Source organism: Anopheles funestus, chromosome 2RL, assembly GCF_943734845.2.
Source record: "Anopheles funestus chromosome 2RL, idAnoFuneDA-416_04, whole genome shotgun sequence".
Taxonomy (NCBI): Eukaryota; Metazoa; Arthropoda; class Insecta; order Diptera; family Culicidae; genus Anopheles; species Anopheles funestus.
The window spans coordinates 47,063,203-47,086,692 of record NC_064598.1 but is presented as its reverse complement, the minus strand read 5'-3'; the positions used below and the strand labels follow the sequence as shown (position 1 = coordinate 47,086,692).

Genomic DNA, 23,490 nt, shown 5'->3' with positions numbered 1-23,490 from the left:
AACACCTTCGGGGTAGTTTGAAAATGATTCCTCTTAAAGATTGCTCTCATATATACACAACAAACTTAGCAGCTGTTTCCAAATCAATAAAGACATTGAGTGTTCCTGCTGGCCGGTATTTAATTTCTATTGGACAACATCGGCCACCACTGTTATTTCAACAACACCGGACATCCGTTAACATTTTCCTAATGATGATGAAACTCAAACAAAAAGCTGGTTGTTTGATTTTCTAAGCACGACCAGGAACTAGATTGATTTTATTCTACAAGATGGTTTATCTTTTCCTTATCCCTTTTTAAATCAACGGAAGAAAAAAACACATTCGTACCCAATTGTGACGCCACTAGAAGAAAAGTCGTGAAATCATCCACTTATGCAAGTTGACAGTGGTCATAGGAAATCATAGGAAAAAAATCAATCCCTCCCAGCGCATTAGTAAGCTAGCTTTTTGAAGAACGAACAAAAACACACACTAACAAAAATCCCAATCCCTTTGGAGGATGTTTTCGTCTTTTCCGGTCAGCACGACGGTATCGAGGTCAAGGAGCCGGAAACTTCAATCGTACCGTATGCGTGTCTTGCTCTTCCTTCTTCCAGAAAGCCGGAAAGAGCAAAACCAAACTTTAAGCTTAGGAGAAGAAAAATGAATCAAACACCATATGTTCCTTCGCCCGTTTGCCCCGCGTTCTCGTCCAGTTGAAGCAGGACCCATTTCACTTCTAATCTAATTTCGCTCCGTATCATTCGAGTATCATAGCTGAGTATTTTTGGGAAGTTTTTCTTTTTGCTTTTCTTTTCACTGTTTGACTTTTTTTAATTCGCTTTCGTACCCGTATCATGCTCCGCTGAAGTACATATGCCCACAGTACCAGCATCCAGCGAACTGGAAATTTAGCAAAAACCTTCATAGTTCCACATCCGCTCGCTTTTGAAAGAATGGAGTTTTTCCTCGTTTCACTTTCCGTGTTTTTCTTTCGCGTTTCGATGTGTTGGATGTGATGATTTTTCTTTTTTCCTTCGTTCATGGATCTACTTTCCATTCATGGTTTGGTATGGTTTGCTTTCCCGAAATGTTCCGGTAGAAAACTCCCGTCGTGTTTGGTGCAAAAAGGTTTTTCAGATACGCAAGAAGGTGTACTATTTGATAGAATAGTTAGGGACTTTATTCGTCTTCAGGGTTTTTTTTGTTTGTTGCTGTTGGTTTGATTCTTGAAGCCCATTTCCCGACTTTCCGCCACCTGACGGCAGCTGGCCAACGTTGACAAGCGTTCGCTGTGAGCCTGTGCTCCGAAGGACGCAAAACCCTGCGATACGAAAATACCGAAAGGGAAGTCAACCGTACTATTAGAAATCTCAGTCACTCTATGGACGCACCGAAGCGTACACCACCCAGGGAGTGAATCCAAGATGCAGTGTCTTGGATGACACCCGGACCCGCACCATACGCGCGATGGGAAAGTTTTCCTCCCGTAGTAAAACTTTTCCTATTTCACACCGATATCCTGGCAACGATGGTTACCGTTGTCGGTTGTTTCGATGAACATGCGAGTTGACAGAGACGGTGGTGCGTTAAACCACATCACAGGGAACCGATGGTGGCATACGGTGTCTGGAATGGTAGTCACACCGAATGTGGGGGAGATCCAGCCGGTACCACAGCGGTGGTTGTGATTATGGGGTGAAGCTGGTAAAGCTGTTTCGGAACGACAGCTCTTATAAGGTGTTGATGGTTTGGACGTCAATCGCACCTCGAACGTTTGATAGGCGTTGGGAGGCTTTAATCGGGATGTGGCAAAATGGAAATTGTTCAAAATTCATTTGACAGTGAATGAAAAAACGGATGGGTGTAGTTTTCATATTCATTACGTTCGAAGAGAAACGCTTGAAAGATGAATAAATTCCTTTCTTTCTTCAGTGACATGCTATTTGAAATAATATTGAATTCATTTTAAAGAGTTTTAAAGCTAAAACACATACATCTTAAACGACGTTGATAACAAATGCATAAAAATAAAAAATCTCAACAAAAGCTAAGTCCAATAAAACTACTAAAAGTTGAAGAAGAAAAACTATTGCTACCGCGCTATTGAGCAGTAGAAATGCCAAGCGTTCCAAGCGTTTTTCGCACGTGGTTAATATTTAAACATCTTCGGAGAGTTAGAATATATGTTATTGTTTACTTGAGATAGTGCTATAGAATATAGCAAAAATTCTTGTAAAATTCATGTTTCAACTACCTTAGGATTGTTTAACCCCAAAAAATAATGTGACGAAAATGAAACAATGTTAAAAATGTTTAAGCGCTTGTAACATATGCAATGTAATGTATTATATTCACATATGTTATTTTAAAATGTATTTAAAACTCCTAAAGCTTTTTAAAACAAAACGTAAGCAATAACCACGTTTTGCCACAGCTTTACCTAAAATCCTTTTTAACTTTTCCATCATTCATCCTGCGCGATTGGTTTTTATTAAATGTTTATTTAATACTTTTTCCTCAAAGTACCACATTCATCCACTAAACTGTAATTCAACAGAAAGGAATGATCTCAAATGATCCGTAATCATATCACGGAACAGAAACCGATCAACCATCTTGTTCGGTATTCAAAAAAAAATTACCGTTTGATGTTCCTTGGTAATGTTTGAATCTTCTCAAGCTTAACACGGTACGAGATGTTAAAAGTGGAACCATCGTGAACTACTCTAGCGCTAGAAGGCACATTTTAGCACAAAGAAAGCATTGTGCACACTTAAGTCTTTCATCATTTTTTTTGCTTTTCATTCTACTGCATTCTACAAAGCCCGAACAAAACCCGGAAGCTCGTTTTCAAGAGCTTTGCTCGAAAAAAAACCATCCTTCCCGGTTAAAATGGAACAGCTCGAAAGATAAATAGCGTCACGCAAGGTAAAACCCCAAACACATTGAATCGCTGCGGGAACGTACACAATCGCTTGCAGTGCATTTGCTGCTCGATGAAACCCGACCGAGAAGCAACCGGCAAGCGAAGATAATGATGATGACACCGAAGCGCATCATGTCACGAGTCGTTGAGAATCGTGTTGTGGAAAATTGAAATTAATCTTGCTACTCTTCCCGATTCGGTCAGTGTATCAACCAGCCGAGCATCGTTATTGTTGCCATAACTCGCTCTTTCTCTCTCTCTCTTTCTCGCGCTTCTCTTTCTCTTATTTACTCTTCTCCCTCGTCTCCCACATCATATTTGTGGGAAGGCAATTTTCCACCTACTTTACAAGTGACAACGTCTTTTGAGGCGATCCGTTCGGACAAAATCATGGCGAGACGTGCATCCAGATGCAATGACGATAAATCGATTGATGCTGCTACGAAGAAGGATTTATTGTTCTTACCGATAACGGATATAGGAACAAGTGGGTAAAGTAAACAAGTACACGCTTCACTAATCTACTCACTCGCGTATGAAAGGTTCTCCAGATTTTGCTAGTCACTCGATACACCTGGAACTGAACCCTATGGATACATCGATATCACCGTTCTGGAAACATTTACTATCCGACTCCACTGAGACCAAGTTGGTGTGTTATAGTGTACGATACGCTACAGTTTCTGCCCTTTTTTCTTCTCCACATCGAGAAAACCCTGTTGACTACCTGAACGGTTCCTCCCATGGGAGCTATACGCACCTCGTGTACGTGTAACATCCACAGGCCAACATATGCAAACCGAACGCACCGGTCCGAAAGGACAAATAGCTTCTGGCACGCCCGCAAATCCCACGCCCAAATCCGACAAGCTGGCAAGGAGGCAAATGTGCCTGAAAGTTACTAATGATAAAGTTGACAACGCTCCCAGTGGCGATAAAGTTCCGGCATTCACCTGCCACCTTAGCCGGCTACATCCGTGTAGCGGAAGGAAGCGAACAAAAGCTACTCACAAAAAGAAACATGAAAAACGTGTTCCGTTTCCGGTTTGACGAGCGCAAGTGTGTTGTGCTGTTCGATGTGCTGTTCCGATGGGGCGACACAGTATTTGACAAGAAAGTGACTTTTTACCGAGTGCCACTCAACCTGAACTTCGCACTAATACTAGTGGGCGTCTGGTTTTTTTTTTTTTTGGGTGGAAGGAAAAACGGAGCAACTGTCACCCCGGAAAAAGCTGACACGATCATCCGCAGTTTACCGTCAGCCTGTCTGACATCGAATGTGGCTGCAGAAAGGAAGAAAAAAAAAAGAAAAACCCACAGCAATTTCCCATTTTCGTTCAACTTGGAGGGGGGAGCAATGCAAAAGAAAATTGTTCAACAGAGAAAGATGGATAGATAGGAAACAAAAGTAAAACACACACACAAAATATCCATCCGCACACACACACACAATCCTCAACCACCATCCTGCATCCATGATCGTTAACTTGGCCGTGAGCAGAATGCAGATTGACGGCTTGTCTTTGGAACGATGGACCGGTTCGATTAGGGCTGGCGAAGGAAGGCAAACGCGCTAAATCGCATTGACAACACCTACAACGACGGCAATGATGATGGCGACGTTTATGCGGTTTTGATGTGACATGGCGATGTATTTTGTCCGCAGAAAGGGTGGTAACAGACAAGGGAAAACACACTTTCTTCGACTGTCAATTTGTGTTTCTGTGTTTTTTTTACCCAACGCGGTTTCTTCTACGCGACCGAACATTAGCAACAGACTTTCGCTAACTTGCAATCTGTGCCGCGCAGTAAACGAGGAAATGTGGAAAATCGTCGAAGTAATTAGCGAGATGAAAGATTAATCGCACAATCAGTTTAAATATACACGAATATATTGCTGCTGAAAAGCATGAAAACATATCTCAATAGTTAAACAGAAAATAAACTTTAGTAACACGTTTGTGTTTAAGGGTTTCACAGACGATTAATGCAAATATGGTTAAAAAAACTTTCTTTACAAATACTTTGAAATATCTATTAAAATAAAAGATAAATTAATGCTTTTATCTAACTCTATACAAAATCCAATAATCCTTGGTAAATTCCGTGGTACCTCATTGACTTGGACTAAAAAATTACTGGAATGTCATTTCTCCGACCTTTTTTTGCCATTTGCATACTTTATAAGGCTCTAAAAACATGTGTGAGAACACATGGCTATCATAACTTAAGAAGCTTTACTTCATTCGCACCAACGCTTTTCAATTTATATAATAAATAAAAGTTAAACAATAAACACTGTTATAAAGGATATTTAATACATTACCTGATCTCACTAAAAGACTTCCTGTACCTTTTTCTTCAAATGGACAAGGGTCTAGAATGGAGATAACTTTTATTTCATTTTTCTTCTCCGTACTACAATTACTATCGCCCAAGCGTTAAGCAAAATATTTATCATTCTACCACATTTTCCTCATCGACCCTTCGAACCGATTTTCCAAGAAGTTCCGCATTAAAATCCCTGGGAAAAATGCTTCCCACCAAAATCAAAACCTCAAATTGCTCTACTCAAATTCCACAACGATTTGCGATGGGACGGTTATGGGACCAGTATAAGCACGGAACGAAGCAACGCCAAAAAATGGATGACAGTTCGGTCACTCGAAACCGGAAACGCTAAGAAAACCTCAAATAAAAGGGACCAAAGCACGCGTGAGAACCGGACTTTGTGTAATCCTTTCCGTCGCTTTGCTGAGGTTTACGGAAGCGCCCGTACGTTAAGATCGTTTGCCGAATGGGTGCAGAAGCAAGAAAAATATTTTATCATATTTATGGCGACAATAAAAGCGACAGATATCATGCAAAACAACCATAAATAATGGACGGTTGGGTGTGAGTAGGACGACCTCAAAACACATGCAGAGCTAAATTTTGGATAAAACTTATTTTGTGATGCTGCTTTTTGGCGAATCCTGCCGACATACGTGCTAAGTGACAATCATGAACATCATACCGACATTTTTGTCTCTCTTTCTCTCTCACTCCCTCTCTCTCTCTCTCGCTCTCGTTCTTGACCTCCATCCCTCCTTCTCTTTCTTTCTCTCTAACTGTCTCTCTCTCTGTTTTTCCTCGTTTATCCTTCTCCCTGGATTTGAGAAAGTGAGAAAGCATATTCTGGTGTGACTAAAACCGTAATAGCAAAGCGCTCTCCAGCTGACCCCCGGGAGGTGTTTTAACAGCGGATTTACAAGAATCACATCGCGATTGCAATTGTTTTCCTAACATTCTGACCGCTCGAGGTGCTATTTCAAGACGCAAAACAATCCAATTACGAAAAGCCGAAAGCTCCTTGCAGTGCCATAAATACTTTACAGAAATGATGCAATTCAATATTGCTTTACAAAATTTGAACAAAGTGCAATTTGTGATTTGGAAAATTTAATTTATCAACGTTCTTTCAAAATAATTCACAATCAAGTGAAAAAAACTTTTCACATTCAAGTCAATAATTCACAGAAAAAGCATTAGAAAATAATAAATCTTAATTATCTACGTCTTAGTTATAACTTGTAAAATTATAATAAAAAACTCATACCGACCACCACAGGAATTTAATATATTGTAAGCTCATACATTGAACAAATCCAGCTTTCCCGGGCACACAACGGGTCTAGAGAACTTTTAGCACAATTTCTCATCACTATCTGTACTGCTTTAAATTTCACAGACCTACCCACCCTGAAGCTGGAGCTCGGCATCAACATGAACCCGGAGGACATCGAGGAAGGGGACGACGTGTACTTTGAATGTAAAGTGAATGCAAATCCGTCTGCATACAAAGTGGTCTGGAAGCATAATGTGAGTATACGTTCCGTTCTCCCAATTTTTCACCGTTATATCTCTTTTCATTCGCTCATTTATTTATTCTTCGATCGTCGCCATTTCCGGGCGGTTCCGTACTGGTGTAGTGTGGTTGAACGAAAAAGGGATGGATTAAGCCCCTGTGAGCTCCCAGCGGTGGTGGTGGATGTTGTTATGCGCTCCGCCAGATGGGTGAACGCCGCCCCTACACACGGCAGGTTCTATAGGTTTATCCTGCCGGTTGGTAGAAATGCCCGAAACTGCAATCCAAAAACAGGCAGGCGAGTTTGAAATTGAGATTTCAGTGCAAAATCCAACGTTCGCCCGCGTGGTTAGTGACCACATGTTGGCATTGCAATTGCTTTCCGAGCACGGCATTGCATCATCGTCATGCATATGCATCAAGCTACGCAAGATAAGGACCAGCACCTAAAACTAGAACGCATCGACCGGCGGTGAAAGGAATGCACAAAAGAAGACGTGAAAATCGTGAACCAAGAACTACGATGACGACTTGAATGCATTCACTTTGGAGGGGTTCTTTTGTGTAAGTGAAGCCGTAACACGATAACGCAGTTGAAGCGGAACCCACATCGACTCAAGGATCAAGAAAAGGGGATTCTTCCAAGAATACATACAAAAGTATACACACATACACATTTATATTTTCCCCCCCCCCCCCCCCCCCCAGTATGCATAGAATGCACACCCTACTAGGTTGCATCTGCATTAAGCAAACTGGTTTTTCTCAATTTTTTCGATAAAACCCTATAGTTCATGTGTTGTGGCGCTGGTGGTTTTTACTTGAATTTTGTCTTGAACCGGAACCGAAAGTAAGATTCCTGCCAGTATAGAATTCTTTCATACCGTCCTATTCAGTTCCTTTCGCATACAAAAAAAATAAATCCCCCTCTCTCTTTCTCTCTGAAGCTGCTTAAAATGGCCGGCTTGAGAAAGCGGAAACCCCGGTCCAGGAATCCAGTTAAAAGATTGCACTGTCAAGCATCTGCATCCCCGTGGCAGTTCGCGTTCGTTTCTAGCGGGATGCAATGCGGTTTCCATTTCGTGATATCTTATTTACATATGTCTCCTTATGTTTCCGCCTGTTCCTTACTTGGTACTGGCTTTTGTTTTCTTCTGCACGGGAAAGCTTTTTTTCTTTTCATTCCATTTCTATTATTTTCAACGGAATAGTATACCGTTCACTTCGGTTTCGCCTTTTCCGAAACACGTGCACATGGCTCACTTTGGATTTGGTCGGTTTCCGACTCAATTTCGGCTTACCATCGCCGCAGCTTTCAGTGTCTGCTTCCTTGCAGCAGTTCGAATTTCGAACCCCATTCCCAGCGCCAGCAGCCTGTCAATCGATAGCAAAACGAAATGCACATTTTGCACAACGATCAGCGAGATGACAGCGTTGGTTATTCGGAGAAAAGTGGAGAATGTTCATCGTTAGCATAGTGTCAGGCCGGATCATGTCAATAGCATAAACGGAATGCAGTTGATATTCCATTCGGGGAGTATTTTTCTACTAAAGAACAAAAAAGAAATGTCGATTCAGTGATTTATTTCCTCCGCATTTCCACGCTCGCCGTGATCGAATTTCGGCGAAAAGGCACAGACTAACACTTGGTCAACTGAAATAAATGGAAAATGGTTGGTTTGTTGTTTTTTTGTTTGTTTTTTTTTCGTTTGTCAAAATGTCAAGTTTTAATTTCTGTTTTCAATTATAGTTGTTTATTTTTACAGAATACACAGAAAATAGGACAAAGAAACTTTCTACCATAACAAAAAAAAAACAATATATTGGCTTCGAAAACGAATCAAAACGATAATACTTCCACACCGAAAAGGTTAACAGAATTCTTAGCATAAAAATTTAATAAAGCGTTCAATGCACTACCATGAATTCCGAACAACCATTTGCCTTAAAGGCAAAAGGCAACTTTCGTTATTTGCATTACTTTCATCGGTATTTTGTGATGTACCTTAAAGTATGCTGACGTATGGCAATATATTTTTTCTGAAGAAACAAATGAAAATTGCTATACATGCAATTGGCGAGATATATAAATATTTTGGAAACCTTTTTCCCAAGCTTTTGTACTGAATATAATTTTCACTTTTTAATTGAAATATTCTGGGACTTCATTAACAACTCAAGTGGTGAAAATTTTCAAATATTATCTTAATCGTATATTTCTTCAAACTCGATTAAATTATATTTCAAGCACAGGTTGGGAGCGAATTAAAAATATTTTGTTGAAGCAGAACAAACCTTAAAACCTTAAAACGCAAACAGTTGTGCATAGAACCGATACAACTTCTGTGGCAGGCCTGTACAATTATGAGCCCTGATTGAATTTATTATTTCTTTATGTTTTTTTCGTTGCCGAAAATCCTTTAACCACATTCTGTCCGCAAAACATAGCTCTTCATCCGTATCCAAAGCCAGCAAGCTTTTGAAACAAGAATGGCATTCGTTTTCTAAGTGTACGTGTGTGTATGTGTGTATTTTCTTTATTCTGATACATCTTCTCTAACTTCTCAAAACGATCACTGCATCCACCCAGAAACCGTCCGTAACGAACGATTCAAACACATGGTGCCATGAGATGGAGAAAGAAAACGACCAACGAAACGAACCATTTTCAGCTTTATTTCGCTTCTTCCCACTGCAGAGTGTTAGAATGTTTTATTTTAGGTTTTTTTTCTTCTACCTCATCCACATGACATCCCTCTTTCATTCCAATTTCCTACCAATGTACGAATCACCCGTTGGCAACGTGTAGCATTTCGGTCACGTCCGCAAGAGAAAAAAAAACCCAGGCCGCAGATCCGGAATCGTCCAAGCAAAAGGATCAAGTCCGTCCCATGCGATATGCATATTGAAGACGTTAAAATAATAAATTCCTCTCGTCTTGGTCTTCGTTACCGTTTGTCGTCATCGTCATCATGCTGTGGGGGTCGTTTCGTTGGCTCAGCGTGTAGCGATTGATATACGCGGTTGCCGTTGGTTGGAATTCCGGTACATTCACATTCTCACACGATCTCACACTTTGGATGCGCCAGGATGAAGTTAGTGGTTTTTGCGAACCACTGGAACCTTCAGAACACCCGAGTGTGTTCCCTCTTCTCACACTGGTGCTGTTTTCTTCGCCCCTCCCCTTTGAGAAGGGATTGACTTTAATGGCCTACCATGTAAAAGCCAAGTGCAGGGAAATGAAATGAAGCAAGGACTCAACAAAAAAAATACCCACACCCATACACACACGAACCACAAGCAAAAACCTCATAAGAGTGCGAACGAAAATTCCATCCCAAAAATATGTGGCAATGTGAATCGACCAGAAAATATCCAATATTCGATATTCTTTACCGCACTGCGCCATCCCGTTACCGTACCGCTTGAACCTTATTGGGGAATTTTCAGCGCGTTGGCTTAGGTGGAAACAGGGGTTAGGAAAAAAACCGGGGATAAAGCGATGATGTTGTGGCCGGAGATGGTCACAAACTGTTTCCTTCATGGAGACAAGCTACAGTGCTTCGGGTCATAAAGTTATTTCGATGTTGAATGTGGCGTTTTCAGTCTTTTTTTTTTCGACTGTCGGCCTCTCTGCTACGGACCACTTCTTTGGTTCTGCTTTTAAAGTGCCACACTAATTCTGATGTCCCGCCCGTAACGGTTGTCGGTTGCCGGTGTCGAAATCTTATCCTGATCCTGATTGCGACCGATCGGGTCACCCAACATTGAGAACCCATGAACCGAAACGCCAACCGGATGAACGACGAAACGGTCTAAAATATGTTTGTGTGTGTTAGTTTTTGTATGTGTGCGTGTGTGTGTTAAAAATGCTGGCTTTTCACTTTCTGTCCGCAATGCTGCGGTTGTCGGCTATCGACCTGATGGGCGAGCACCGGATGCTACATCAGACTGAAAATGGCGCACACACACACATACGTACACGCCTATTATCCTTCTGACCACGTGCTGGACAGGTGATCCAGATTTTATCTAAATATTTTATACAATCTTCTAAACACCACACATTGGATACGGTTTTTTTTCATAAAAAAAACTTTTTAAAAATGTTTGGAATTTCCTTACCAATATGTTTGCAGCCCAAAATGTTCCGTTCCTTCATACATTGAACCGGAAAAAAAGAGTTTGACAATTCATTTTTATTACATCGTCTAGCCGATTTAATAAATACTCATTCACCCTTGCATGGTTTGAGTTTTATCGTGCAGATCACGTCAAAAGGTCAGGTATTAGACCGAACGAGTGAATTGTAATGCTTCCAATATGTTTGGAAGACTTAATTAATTAGTTAATATTTAACTAATTGAATTACAAACAGATTGCGTTGAAAACCATTTAATAAATCTTCATATGTGTATATGAAGATAACCTATCGTGAATTCAAATTGAAGATCAGAATCACAACTCTTCGGTTATAAACTCTATAACTCTATAAACAAGTTATAAACTCTGCAACATTGTTAACAAATTTGCAATTTTAGCCACACTTCTGAAGAACGAATTAGAAAAATGAAAAAAAAATCTTCATAAACTAACTGTTGAACCAAGACACAATGCTCGTAGACCAAATTAACTTATATTTGTGGCACTGCCAAGATGGCAATGATATGCTATGAACCAGGACCAGTTAAAGTTCTCTCTGTTCATATATAAACGACCTAACTCGTGTAAATCCTGAAGACGCCTGTTTATTGTTTCATATCCGTATATTTAAGTTTGTTGCCTCTCTTTCTGACGGCCACATTATCTGCAATAATACTTGCTTAGCTAATCAGAACTTTCCGGGAGGTGGAGATGGAAGTGTCGCTGGTCTTTACACATCAGGGCAAAGCATCAAATTCCACCTCTCCTCAATGTTCATCGAGTCTGAGGTCTACTTCGAGACATTCTGGAAAATACTTCGGCATTATTAACGGTCTCGTTCAGAGTAAACTCTGGATGCAGCACCGGAGTTAATTCCGGAGTACTCCGGAATCAAGTCCGGATTACTCCGGAGTAAACTTCGGCTTTTCCCGGAGTTGAATCTGGTTTTTATGGATCCACTCCGGAGTTCCAAGCTTCCTTCCAAATCAAGGAAAGCGAGAAAAATTCCTTTCAAAACCTCTTGAGATTGTAGTGATATTATAGAAGAACAAGGTGTGACCTAAATGAGCTATGTATTCCTCTTGAGAAAGATACATTAACCCGTAGATCTGAGAGAATTATACATTTTTCGAACACATTATTAAATATTACTGTTCAACGTACCTGCCAAATGATCCTCCCGGTCAAACTCTAAGAAAAAGAGTCTTATGCGTCACAGTTAATTAATTATAGTTATAAACATAAAGAATCGAAGACTCTTATAAATTTTGATGGTTTTTATTTAAATTCGAGTAACAATTATTTGTTACTTATTGTGACCGAATGCATGTCTCGTCGCGATCGGGGGAGTATTTCAGATGAGAAGTCGGCGGATGGCAAATGAGAATGAGCTGGGAACGAGTTCTAATCTTGTGGAAGCCTTGTTTCAATTGATCATGATTTATTTTGATATCTTGTCCTTATATACCTAAAAGATGTTTACAACTAACTTTACCCTTTTTTTAGTTTTATTTTGATTTCCCGTGTTCGATTTGAGCTCAATGCAGCTAACGTCGGCGCTACTTAACCCATCGTGGGTGCTTAACGGTTCTGCGATCGGTGACACTTATTAGTTGGGTATTTTCCTAAAGCAAATTTTATTATTTGTAATTTTGTTATTCGAAAACATTTCAGCCACAAAATCGAATAAACGCTAATGTCGCCAGTTCCCAAGTTGTTTCAAATAATACAGAAAAGAAAGTACCGAATTCAATTTAACCTACCGTACGAAACGCTTTCATCCTAAAAACCGTCCAAATCATATAATTGTTTAAAAAAAAATACAACAAGCACGATAATAATAGTAATGACGGTGTCGTCGACTCGTTGCGCTTTTGTAGCATGCGGTCACTTTCAACAACCGAACTGTTCGCTTCATGTTCAAGCGGCTACATTTTTTGCTCATGCTCTACGGTAACAGCAAAAAGCGTAGAAAAAGACCGTCAATCGCATGGAACAACTGGAGGATGCTATTTTTCCCTGCTGGTGTGCCCGAAAAGGTATGACCGGCGGGAAAATAGGCGCTCCAGTGCTGTTTTCAGTGGACCGGCCATCTCCGTCTACTTCGTAATGATAATCATCCCGGGGTCGATTGTGTACCATTCACGATATTAACCACAGGCCAACAAACACACATACAGCGGTAATGCACACATACAAAAATTACCACAGAAACCTAAAAGTGAACATTGACCAAAAAAAAGAAAAAACGTCAAACCCCGTGACCATGTTTGACTTGATTGCGGTTGTAGGCCGACTGACATTGTGCCAGTAACGGACCCGGTGGCAACAGCTGTCCTATTCGCCTTGATTAAGGTTGGCATTTTTCCCATTTTCCACAATGTGGTATTTTTTTAGAGTGTGCTTTTTTACTTCTTTTTTCTCCTCGTAGTATCATTTCTTTTCTTTGTCTTTTTTTCGTGTCATGTCCTTCTTGTCCATGGCGATTCCTTTGTGCTTATGGGTCTTGTTTTGTATGATTTTTTTTGTGTTTCGTTTTTTTTTTGGTTTAGCTTTACTCTCAAAAGCTGCATCACTTTTCCACTCTTTGTTGCTGTGTCTTGTTTTTCCCTCCTTTACCTTATCTTGTTTTCACTTTATTAACCTTTCCTCTAGTCACCTTGTCCGGTCACCTTGTGTTTTACAGCCAAAAAATAACAGCAATTTAGTGAAGGGAACAAACAAAATAAAAAAAAAAAAACAGAAACCACCAACGGACTCAAAAAATCAGTTCTTCATTTGTGGCCCTCCGGGCACACCAACATCGAATCGAGTCGCTTTAATTTTTTCATGCTTCTTCTCTTTTTTTTAACGTCCACGCTAGAAATTGGGTAGCCTTCGTCAATTTGAGCCTTTGTACAACATTTTACGCATGAACGAACATAAATTGCATACAAAAGGCAATGCCAATTTTAAAACGATCAACATTTCTCAGCTACCCGTAAGCTGGCGTGCTGGTGTGGGACTGGACAAACTGAGGTTGAAAAAAAAGCCAACAAAAGATTTTTTTTTTCAAATTTCCTTTCATTATTTTCATTACATAGTCATGAGGTAATTCGTGGAAATCATCTTTTTCCAGACTGCATTGTACAGTCAATCAACAAACACAAAAGATGACCAAAAACCATTCATTAAAAATTACGTTGTCGGACGGAATGGACAAAAGCTGACGCGAAGTAATAATTTACTCGTTTTAGAACGCTTTTCCAACAGTTTTCCATTTCAGGGAACGCCAATGAAGCTACAAATAGTTAAACAAGAATAAGTTTTTTTTATTATCTACGGTTCTACATATATTAACAACAGATTAACAGCTTTTTCTACGCGAACTGTACTCAACTGCTAAACACTACTTCAGAGCAAATTCCATTTGTATGAAAGAAGATTTGGAAAACTTTTAACGTAAGAGAATTTTTTTTAATAATTTCGAATTCATCATTTCATTCAGTAAGCATCTGCATTATCGTAATTATCATGAGAAACACTCATACTGCATTCTCCCTTGCTGTTGTGGCTCAACGTTTCGAGGTTATAAACCATTTAATCGTCCCACCCAGCACTGATCTGGCAGGCGAGAAGTTCTTAAAACAGCTCGCCACCCTCCCAAAACAGGGATAGTAAAATCTTTGTCGCGGTTGTCTTATGTTGTCTGCACTAATAATTATCTGCCCTGTCGCCGACCGTCACCGAGCACAGCGTACACGTGGCCAACAATTTACTAGCTCCGTTAGTTTCAACCTGATGAAGGCTACTTCAACGGAACACGGTTGTAGCGCGCTTTGACCTCGGTCGAACGTCTCTAAAAGAGTCCGAAATGAATACAACGAAAAAGAGCTCAAACGAAACGACGACCATCCAACTTACAAAAAAAAAATAAGTTAAGCGTCTGCCCAAGGACTCACCGGCCAAAATGGATAAAGACACTAACGATGAGCGGAATACAAAAGCAGTAGCATCCGCAATGGCAACAGCAACATCAACAGCAGCAGCAGCAGCATGAAAAATGGAAAACTGCGCTTCCAAAAGCGGACGAAAATGAGCCACCCCTTGACGGAAAAAGTTTTTCCTTAACGAACTGGCCTTCACCAGCGCATCGTACCTCGCTGCTCGCTGTTAGCCTTCCGCGATTTGTCGGACATTTTGGCGACCATCCCGGCAAAGAGACAAGAAGAAACTCAAAGCAGCAGCACTCTACGACGAAGACAAGAAGTACAAAAAAAACACCCGAAAAAACGCACCCAAACCCCAACTGTGTGCAAAAGTTTTTCCTCATTTTACAAGTTTTGCCTTCGCGTCGGTTCTTATATTACTGACCGAAGAGAAACTTGAGTGCGCGTGGTCGAAAGGGGTTGGAGGGTAAATTAAATTTTCGACTCAACGGTTGTTGGCGGTCGGTGCTTTTGCGTGGCGAAAACTCTTTCATGTCCGTCACGCTTTCAGTCGATCCCCGTTTCAGAACCCCGTTTCAGACGATTTCCGACCGCTTCCGTGCGCACCGACGGGAAGCCGAAGTGAGTCGCTTTTCAACGCTCGATTGAACTGCTAACGTTGCACAGCGTACAAACGGTGACCCCTGCTAGCTGTGCTGCAAATGAACTGCATTGAAATACATAAAAAGTCAATGACAGTGGTATGATCGACATCGGCCAAGCGAAAAACGAGCAGCAAGCTTCCGATAGGGGAAAAATGGTTAAAATGAGGAGCTGGTAGTTTCGGGAACCGTTTCAATCATCAATTAAATTAAATAAACATCTTTATTGGATTCTCTTTCCCTACGGAACAGCAGCATTTTTTTTTTGTTTGACGACTTGATCCTTAAAGAAGCACAGTAATGCTTGAAGGATTTATTAAAAAACTTTTTGCAATCTGTCCGTCCGAAACGATGATGGGTATGCTTTATTAAACCAACAGTGTTAATACCCACTATGGAGGAACGGATTTAATAATGTACTTGTTTCTGGAATGCATAATGATAAATAGTTTAGGAAAAGGATAATTCTAATATCGCTATCAAGAGGGATTAACTGATCAACCACGAATTGAATGGATAATGTTCATGTCAAGAATTTCAACAACAACAAAATTAGTCCTGCATACGGCTAAGGTCGGGAAACAAGTTGATGCTGGTCATGTTGTAAAAACGCCAGCTATATTTTCATTAAACTACAAACCTACCCTACGTTTAATACGTGCGTTCAACCATTCAATCCCTATCGTTTATGTGATGATGTTTGAAAAAATGAAATATTTTTTTTTTACTTTTTCTCGATAGTTTCAAGAAGAACTGATAAAAAGAGATCATTTTGTTTTTGTTACTAAGCCCAATTCGTACTCATCTTCAGTCAAAATTGAATTTTTATTAACCTTAAAAATGTTTCAGTAAATGTTTTGTCATTGCTGAAAGTTTCAAATTCTGAGCTCAACTATTCAATTTTGAAATTATTTTTGAAATTTTTCTATTGTATTGACAGGTTGCGCCTCATTCTGTAGATCGCTCATTTAAGTGTATTTTTGTAATTCATTATATTTACTAGTGATCATGAATACTTTTTCACTGTATTTATAATTATTTTTGTTTTGGTTTATCTTTATTTAAGTATTAATTCTGTAACAAAAAAAAAATTAATAACGTTTATAAATCTACCTTATGTTTCATTCATTTAAAAAAACATTCCATTATTTGAGCCGCGTGAAGCTTTCCGCTCTTAATTCACTTTAACAATCGATAGTTCATCTTTATCGAGTTTTCACTCACAAACCACTTAAAGCATTCTCCGTTTGGAACATCCGTTAAAGCATTTCGTGCTATCCCTTTTAGAAAAAAAAACCCTTTTTCCCAAGCTCAGCTGTTGCCATCCATCAAGCTACTAGTAACTATGTGGTCATCGCATCTAGAGAATAACAGCAATAAAAAAACACCCCAAACCCAAGCGCAGCGATTATGTTCCTTTCCAAATGTGAAACCTTCTCACCCGTTGCATGCCCGGAACTCTAGCGGATTTGCTACTACTGCTCGTAAATGTTATGTAAATTTTTTATTTCCGGTCCCTACCCTTACATCACCCGGAAGAAGTCACTACTGCACACACATACACGCACATACACACACACACACATACCCTGTTTGAAGAAACGAAACCGGGTGCTGATGGCGAGGGACCGTACATATGTGTATGCCCATGATGCCGATGCTGCCCGCAATCTGAATCGGTACGTCAATAACTCAAAACACTTTTCCCTATGTAAAACCGGAGCCCCATAAAATGGTCGTAAAAAAGGATAATAATAAATGCATAAATTTACACACCGACCGCAACTGACCGAGGAAAGGGATATGGGTCGGTTCTTTGGACCGGGGCGGGTTTGCAACAAGAAAAACGATTCTTTTCTCGATGAGGTTTAAAAATGGATGAAGAGCGAGTAAAGCAAACAAAGGGCGAGAGTGAAAGAGTGCGAAAAAGAGAGAGAGAGAGAGAGAGAAGCAATGTTATGTCGGACCGGTTTAAAACCACAGTGAAAGGATGAAAACGACGCTTTCGGATTTTACATTCCCGGATCAACCGGAACAGGAAAATCTGACCAACAAGCTTTAGCTTTTATTTCACTCAAACGGAATGGTTGGAGCATTCTAACTGAAGTTTTAATTAAATCTAGACAGCTTTTATTCTTATATTTGTGGCACATCGGGCATCTATCGTATGATGGAACTATTATCTTCATTATCCTATTTAACGTACATCATGCAGAAGTACATCATTCGCATCATCAGCATCAGATCAAAGCTCGGTAAATTATGGTTGCAATCCTTTTCTTCTCAAGCATTCAATTATTTTAAACCATAAGAACCTACTGCATCGAGTATCAGGCGAGTACTGATGACGTTCCCAAATCCTCTTGTGAAGAATGCACATCCACATTGGGGCCTTTGTACGCACGATTGGTATGATCCTTACCGTACATAATGGATGAGGTGATAGCCCGGATTCGGTTTCCATTTTCAAGCATCTTAAACTGCAACGACTACTAACCGTGTTTGGGTGTTCCAGAAATCTCCGAACAGTCCCATACATAAGTCATTTTCCAGATCCGCAAACGGTCGTATGCGTCACCTCGGTATGTGAATTGCGCATTGAACCATATGAATTTCTTACCCCTAAGAATGAAGCATTAGGACGCAAACATGGACGATGATTCCCTACTCTGGGTGAAGAATGATGAAGGAGTGAAATAGATACTTTTATCGCATGTTTTCCTCACCATTCCCATTGAAAGTCATCTCTTACGGATGGTAGTGTGGAAATAACTGTTATGCACGCTGCTTCACACTAAAGACCTCCCAAAGCTTCTTGTCATGAGAAATCGTTCATAAATGTACAACGCAATGAAATAAGATTGAAAATTGATGATTTACGGACAGCGCAGTCCGAAAAAGTTTTGTTCTACTTTACAGTTTTTTTCTTGAGAAACTTGTATCTTGTTAGGAACACAATATTGCTCCAACAGCAAGTTTAATAAGAAAACTTTTCATGGCTGAATTCGTTTCCGGCAATTTCGATAACGGTCACATGTTTCTTGAACCTCTTCTCGTCACTGTCGTCTTCGGAAATTTGTTGTTTTGACAGGTGCTGTCATTATGAGGATAATAATCCATCATTTTTATACTAATTGAAAGCAACTTCAGTTTCGCAAAAAAGAACATTAAACTTTTAAATAAGATAGAAAACTACATTGGATTCTAAACTTTAAAACACACTTTAAAAAAGTGTCTTATTTTGAAGAAGTTATTCCGAATGCTATTTCTTATGGTTTGTCCTAGTTCTGGGCTGCTGAAGTAAGCAAAAAACAAAATACAAATCATTTACGGATTCATTTCTTCCAAAATCTGACAAAAAAACATTGCCTTAGATCAATCCATGCGGTGACAATTTCTTGCCAACTTTCCTACCCAAAATCTGGCTTTAGTTCACAGCTATGCGATTATCTTATCTTACATTTTTATTTCCTTCACTTCACCAACTTCCAACTGTTCGGACACGATATTCTCCGATTGCTGGCAATTGCTGTCATTGCGTTTTTATGAAGGAACGCTACTAAGTTTATGGTTTTTTCATCGGTATTTGTGCAGCACGGTCAAGATCTGCTCACGTTTTCTTTTTTTTCGCTTCATTATTCCATTCAACAAACTTTTAATACTTTCCTACCAACTGGATTCTATTTGTGCCTCATTCGCTCGACAACTGTTTTTCGTCGGAACCCAGTCCGCCGACTCCCCCCGGGTAAGAAGCACAGATTGTTTTGTTGGTGTTATGCTTTCGCGGTTTTATCCATCGCCGGAAGTGTCCTTACAAATACGACAAACGATCTAAGCTCGATCCACTGCGGGTGCAGCAGCGGGATAGGAACGGAATGGCAATAAAATTTTACATTGCTTGCAAAACCATTTCGACATCGTGTTCCTGTTCTCTCCTCACATCTTCCTTCACCCTTCTCGCCACTCACCTTCGAAGATGGCCGAATTGAACTGCCAAAGGAAATGGTTGATAAAATTCAATCGACCCGAGTGCGAGCTGGACAAAACCGAATACCGGGACCATGTTGGCACCATTTTCCCAACCGGATGGTGCAGTGCATCCGGTGGCCATAATCATCGCTTTGATTTCGAACATTTCGCTCGACAGCAGCGAAGCAGAGACGATGCTACAACAAGAAGACACTGTAAGAAATTCGTACTTGCAAACCGTACGAACAAACACACACCCCTTACTCGTGCGGAGGTTCGAAAAGAAAGGCAAACCTTTTGATAACATTTTATTGCCTACATCGATTTTACTGCTTATTGGAATTCACTTCCGCAATTTTCATACCTCCTCCTACGAAACAGCACAGGCCGGAAATTTAAAACCATCAAACTGAAACGGTCACATGTACAAACAAATCAACAAGAAAGTACAAAAGCTGGAAAGGAAAGCAAACCCGGATAAACGATTCTTCTACCTCATACCAAAAAAAAAAACTTTCCGTAGCTCACAGGATAAAGTAAAAGCTCGAAAAACAGTTCCCTTTCTGACCATGGCACCGCAAGTGGCCGAAAAAAGTAACTTTTGACTATTGGTCTATGGTTTTATTGAACGTTTACTTTCTCGCTCCCGTTGAACAAATCAGCTGCATTTATGGAACTGAGACAGAAAACTTTTACTTGCTGGCGTGCATCCAACTATCTTTATTACCATTATTGTTTTATGTCCGTAACAATGAGAATGGAAGATTTGGTTTTTCTTTCAACTTTACACAAAAAAGGTTAAGTTTGAAACTTTTACCAAAATGAAGTAAAATAACAATTCAAAATTTTTTTTAATTGAAAAACCTGATTCTTAATGTGCATCCTGAACCGATCTGGACAATTATTTCTCGAATATTGTGGTGGTTTTCCCCCTTTCGGTGAGAACACTGACAGAAAAATGCGAATCTATTAAATCTCCATCGTTGGTAAAATCACGATCGAATCATACCGCGTCCCTTATTGGTGCAAGGCAGTGTGCCGACTACCTTCCGCGAACGGGCAGGCTAGAATCAATTAAAAAACTATGGACGAACAATTTGATTGGAAAAGTTCCACACCATCGATTGTAGAGCAGTTTTTCAATTAAATTAAATTCTTCCAGCCCCTGCCAACCGATACTGTTCGCTGCTAACCGTTCATTCCAATGCATGGGTTCCATATTTTGCGCCCCACATAACGCGGTTTTATTGCGTTTCAAGAGTTTTGTTTGACTCTATCGCAAATGGTTTTCGTTTCCCGTGTGCATCCTTTTCGGGTTCGTCTATCTCAGCAATAATCTACGGATTCCTTCATTCCTGTTTCTTTTGTTGCGCTGTTAAAGCAATGCACAAGCTTAAATTTGGTACTTTTGCTCTGTTTACTAAGAACTTCACTAAGTCCTAGTAAGTAAAAGTGCATCTCAAACTTTGGGTGGTTAAAGCGGAAAGACAAATGAATATGCTTTGTTTCGTGCAGTAGGTACATTTTCATCACTTTAAGCTTAAGCTAAAGAACAAATTGTTGCATGGTATAGCAAAGAAGGTTTTGTAATAGATAGAAAACAATGATTGAAAATTTGATAGAACTTGGTTTTCTGCGTACAGTTAAAACTGTAAAAGAGTTTTAAGATGGCAGTAACTTCCACTCAAAGGAATTGTCTCATGCACATATCAATTTTCTGATCATCTGATCTTATTAGGTTAAACAAAAAAACTTTTCTTCAATTTAATAAAGTTGTTGTGATTTAAAAGCTTCTTAATCACGTAATCAGAATTAACATGATGAAATTTTCACACAGAGACGCAAGGTACCTAATAGATGGAGACGCATGGTACTTGACATATGGAGACGCATGGTACTTGACAGATGGAGACGCATGATACTTTATGTGATGAATTAGCACGTTCGTTAGAAGCGCGTTCGTATTGGCAAGTTTGACAGTAATAATGAGGCAACCTTGTCAAAGAATTATATAAAATAATCTGTTTTGAAAATTATCCAGCTGAAACTCTAAATTATTCATTTGGTCTTGGTATAGCTAACAGCTGTTTGGGTAGAATCGAACTTCCAAAAGGATGGTTAGCTTTGTTTGACGATTTGTATGAAAAACAAGCACGGGTTCAACCTTCGAACGACAAATTGCATATAGAAAACTTGTTGTATGTATCGTTAAGTCCATGACTTGAAGTAATATTAAATATTTATATTTGTAGTTATTGAACTTGAACTAAATTTTTGTATATATGCCTCTGTTGTTTATAAACAACGTTTGACAGCCGAAATGAGGAGCGAAATGAACGAGCGAGACGGTTGCTGACAAGTATTAGGCATATTAATCCGATCCGAAGGATCGCGGGCGGCTCGGATGAACTTCGAAAAGGAGTAACGACCGCGATCGGTTGGATGAAAAAAAATAAAATAAAAGTATGTAAGAAGAGACGCGAGTTCTCTTTTTTCGGCCAAAACAGTCTTACAATACTGTGTAAGTGTATTGTACAACTGTGTACAACAGTGATTTTTTAATGATAGATTGTAATTCTGTTATAAGAAAAACTGTTTCTCTTATACTATATCTACGGTTTGAAAGAAAGGGCTCGTTGCTGGACGCAACAGCCACTTTTGTACGAATTGCTCAACCTTGAAGTTGTTGAGCAATTTATAGTTAATTGTTATTGTGTTTTGCTATGTACTACCTTTAAATGTAACCCACCTTTCAGACAATTATAAGTGCATTCCTAATTAAATCGTTTCCAATCATGCCATAGTTTCAATGCCTGACATTTGACGTCAAATTATACTCTTAGCTCGTATTGATGTCAAGTCCGTAAATAACATTCCAAATACATACATTATTCAAAATAATTCCATGTAAAATCAACACTACCTATTTGCGACAAAGTTGCTCTCAATAACTATCATGTTCTATAATTGATAGAGAAAAATCAATCGATAAAGCAATTGATTTCCCTACTTCATGGACATTGTTCATCCTCATTATTTTATTTTTCTTTGCAAATATAGGTTAAATAGGAAAATTGTAATTTTCCTGGTAATTATCCGATAACATTTCACTAAATGACATCTAAATTTAAAACTTCTCTTCTAAGTAAAAAACGTCAATCATTTTCCTACGGTTTCTGCGTTCTCGCCAACAAAAGCATACAATTGTAGGAAACCGAAAAGATGCTAATGGTCAGTTATAACGAACGATCGATCATGAGCGGACCGAGTGCAAAACTGAATGCTTAAAACAACGTCCACAATTAACGCCTTCGTCGCAAATGGAACCACCACTGTTAGTGTGAATCGTCATCACTCGTTTCGACGTAGCCTTGCAAATGGATGCCTCAATTCGAAACGATTAAAACGAGTTGCACTTTGCGCTTCCGGTGATGAAGAAGAGGGAAAAATCCATCTGAAAAGCGGAATGATCTGCTCTTCCGTGTAATGACCAACCATTAAAAATGAACGAACGTTCCTTGGTTCAGGGGAACGAAAATATCAGCCCATTCAGGAGTCCGTCCGAAGCGGAAGCGGAGTGTAATTTTCATTTTCACTGCACTCTTGATTACTCCATTCCGGTCTCGTTGGTTTTCTTTTCCGTTTGGTCACAGTCATATCGTGATGGCAGAAAGGTTTTTGTCTTTTTTCCCTTTTACTTTCGTCGAACATTCTGCTTGAAATCGCCGGAAGCAAAGAATCAACGTCTACATTTGTCCTTGAACGGACAAAGTATTCACAAGACGAGTAGAACGCTTCCCGAAATACTTGTCAGTTTGCTGTGTGTGTGTGTTTAATGACAATAATAATTTAATCTACTGCTGAACCCCAATTTAAAGCATGTTTTAAATGACATTGTTGTACAACGATGCCCGACACAGGCACGCACCGCTAACATGTTCGCTATCATCGATGTTCTACATTGATATCGTTAAGCGTGCCACCGGTAGCGAGGAAAAGCAACAAAAAAATGGCTGCCAATAACGAGCAGTTCTATTTCCTTACCAACA

The 23,490-nt window shown here is 39.7% G+C and overlaps 1 protein-coding gene across 6 annotated transcripts in view; it reads left to right on the top strand.

Annotated features, from left to right (window-relative positions):
- The window catches only part of LOC125765409 (hemicentin-1), a 211,656-nt gene that overhangs the window by 106,665 nt on the left and 81,501 nt on the right, over positions 1-23,490 (top strand). For all 6 annotated transcript variants that reach the window (XM_049430479.1, XM_049430483.1, XM_049430481.1 and 3 more), the window contains one exon: positions 6,643-6,773. In XM_049430479.1, coding sequence (XP_049286436.1) covers positions 6,643-6,773 — 131 coding nt within the window. The remainder of the gene's footprint in view (positions 1-6,642; positions 6,774-23,490) is intronic.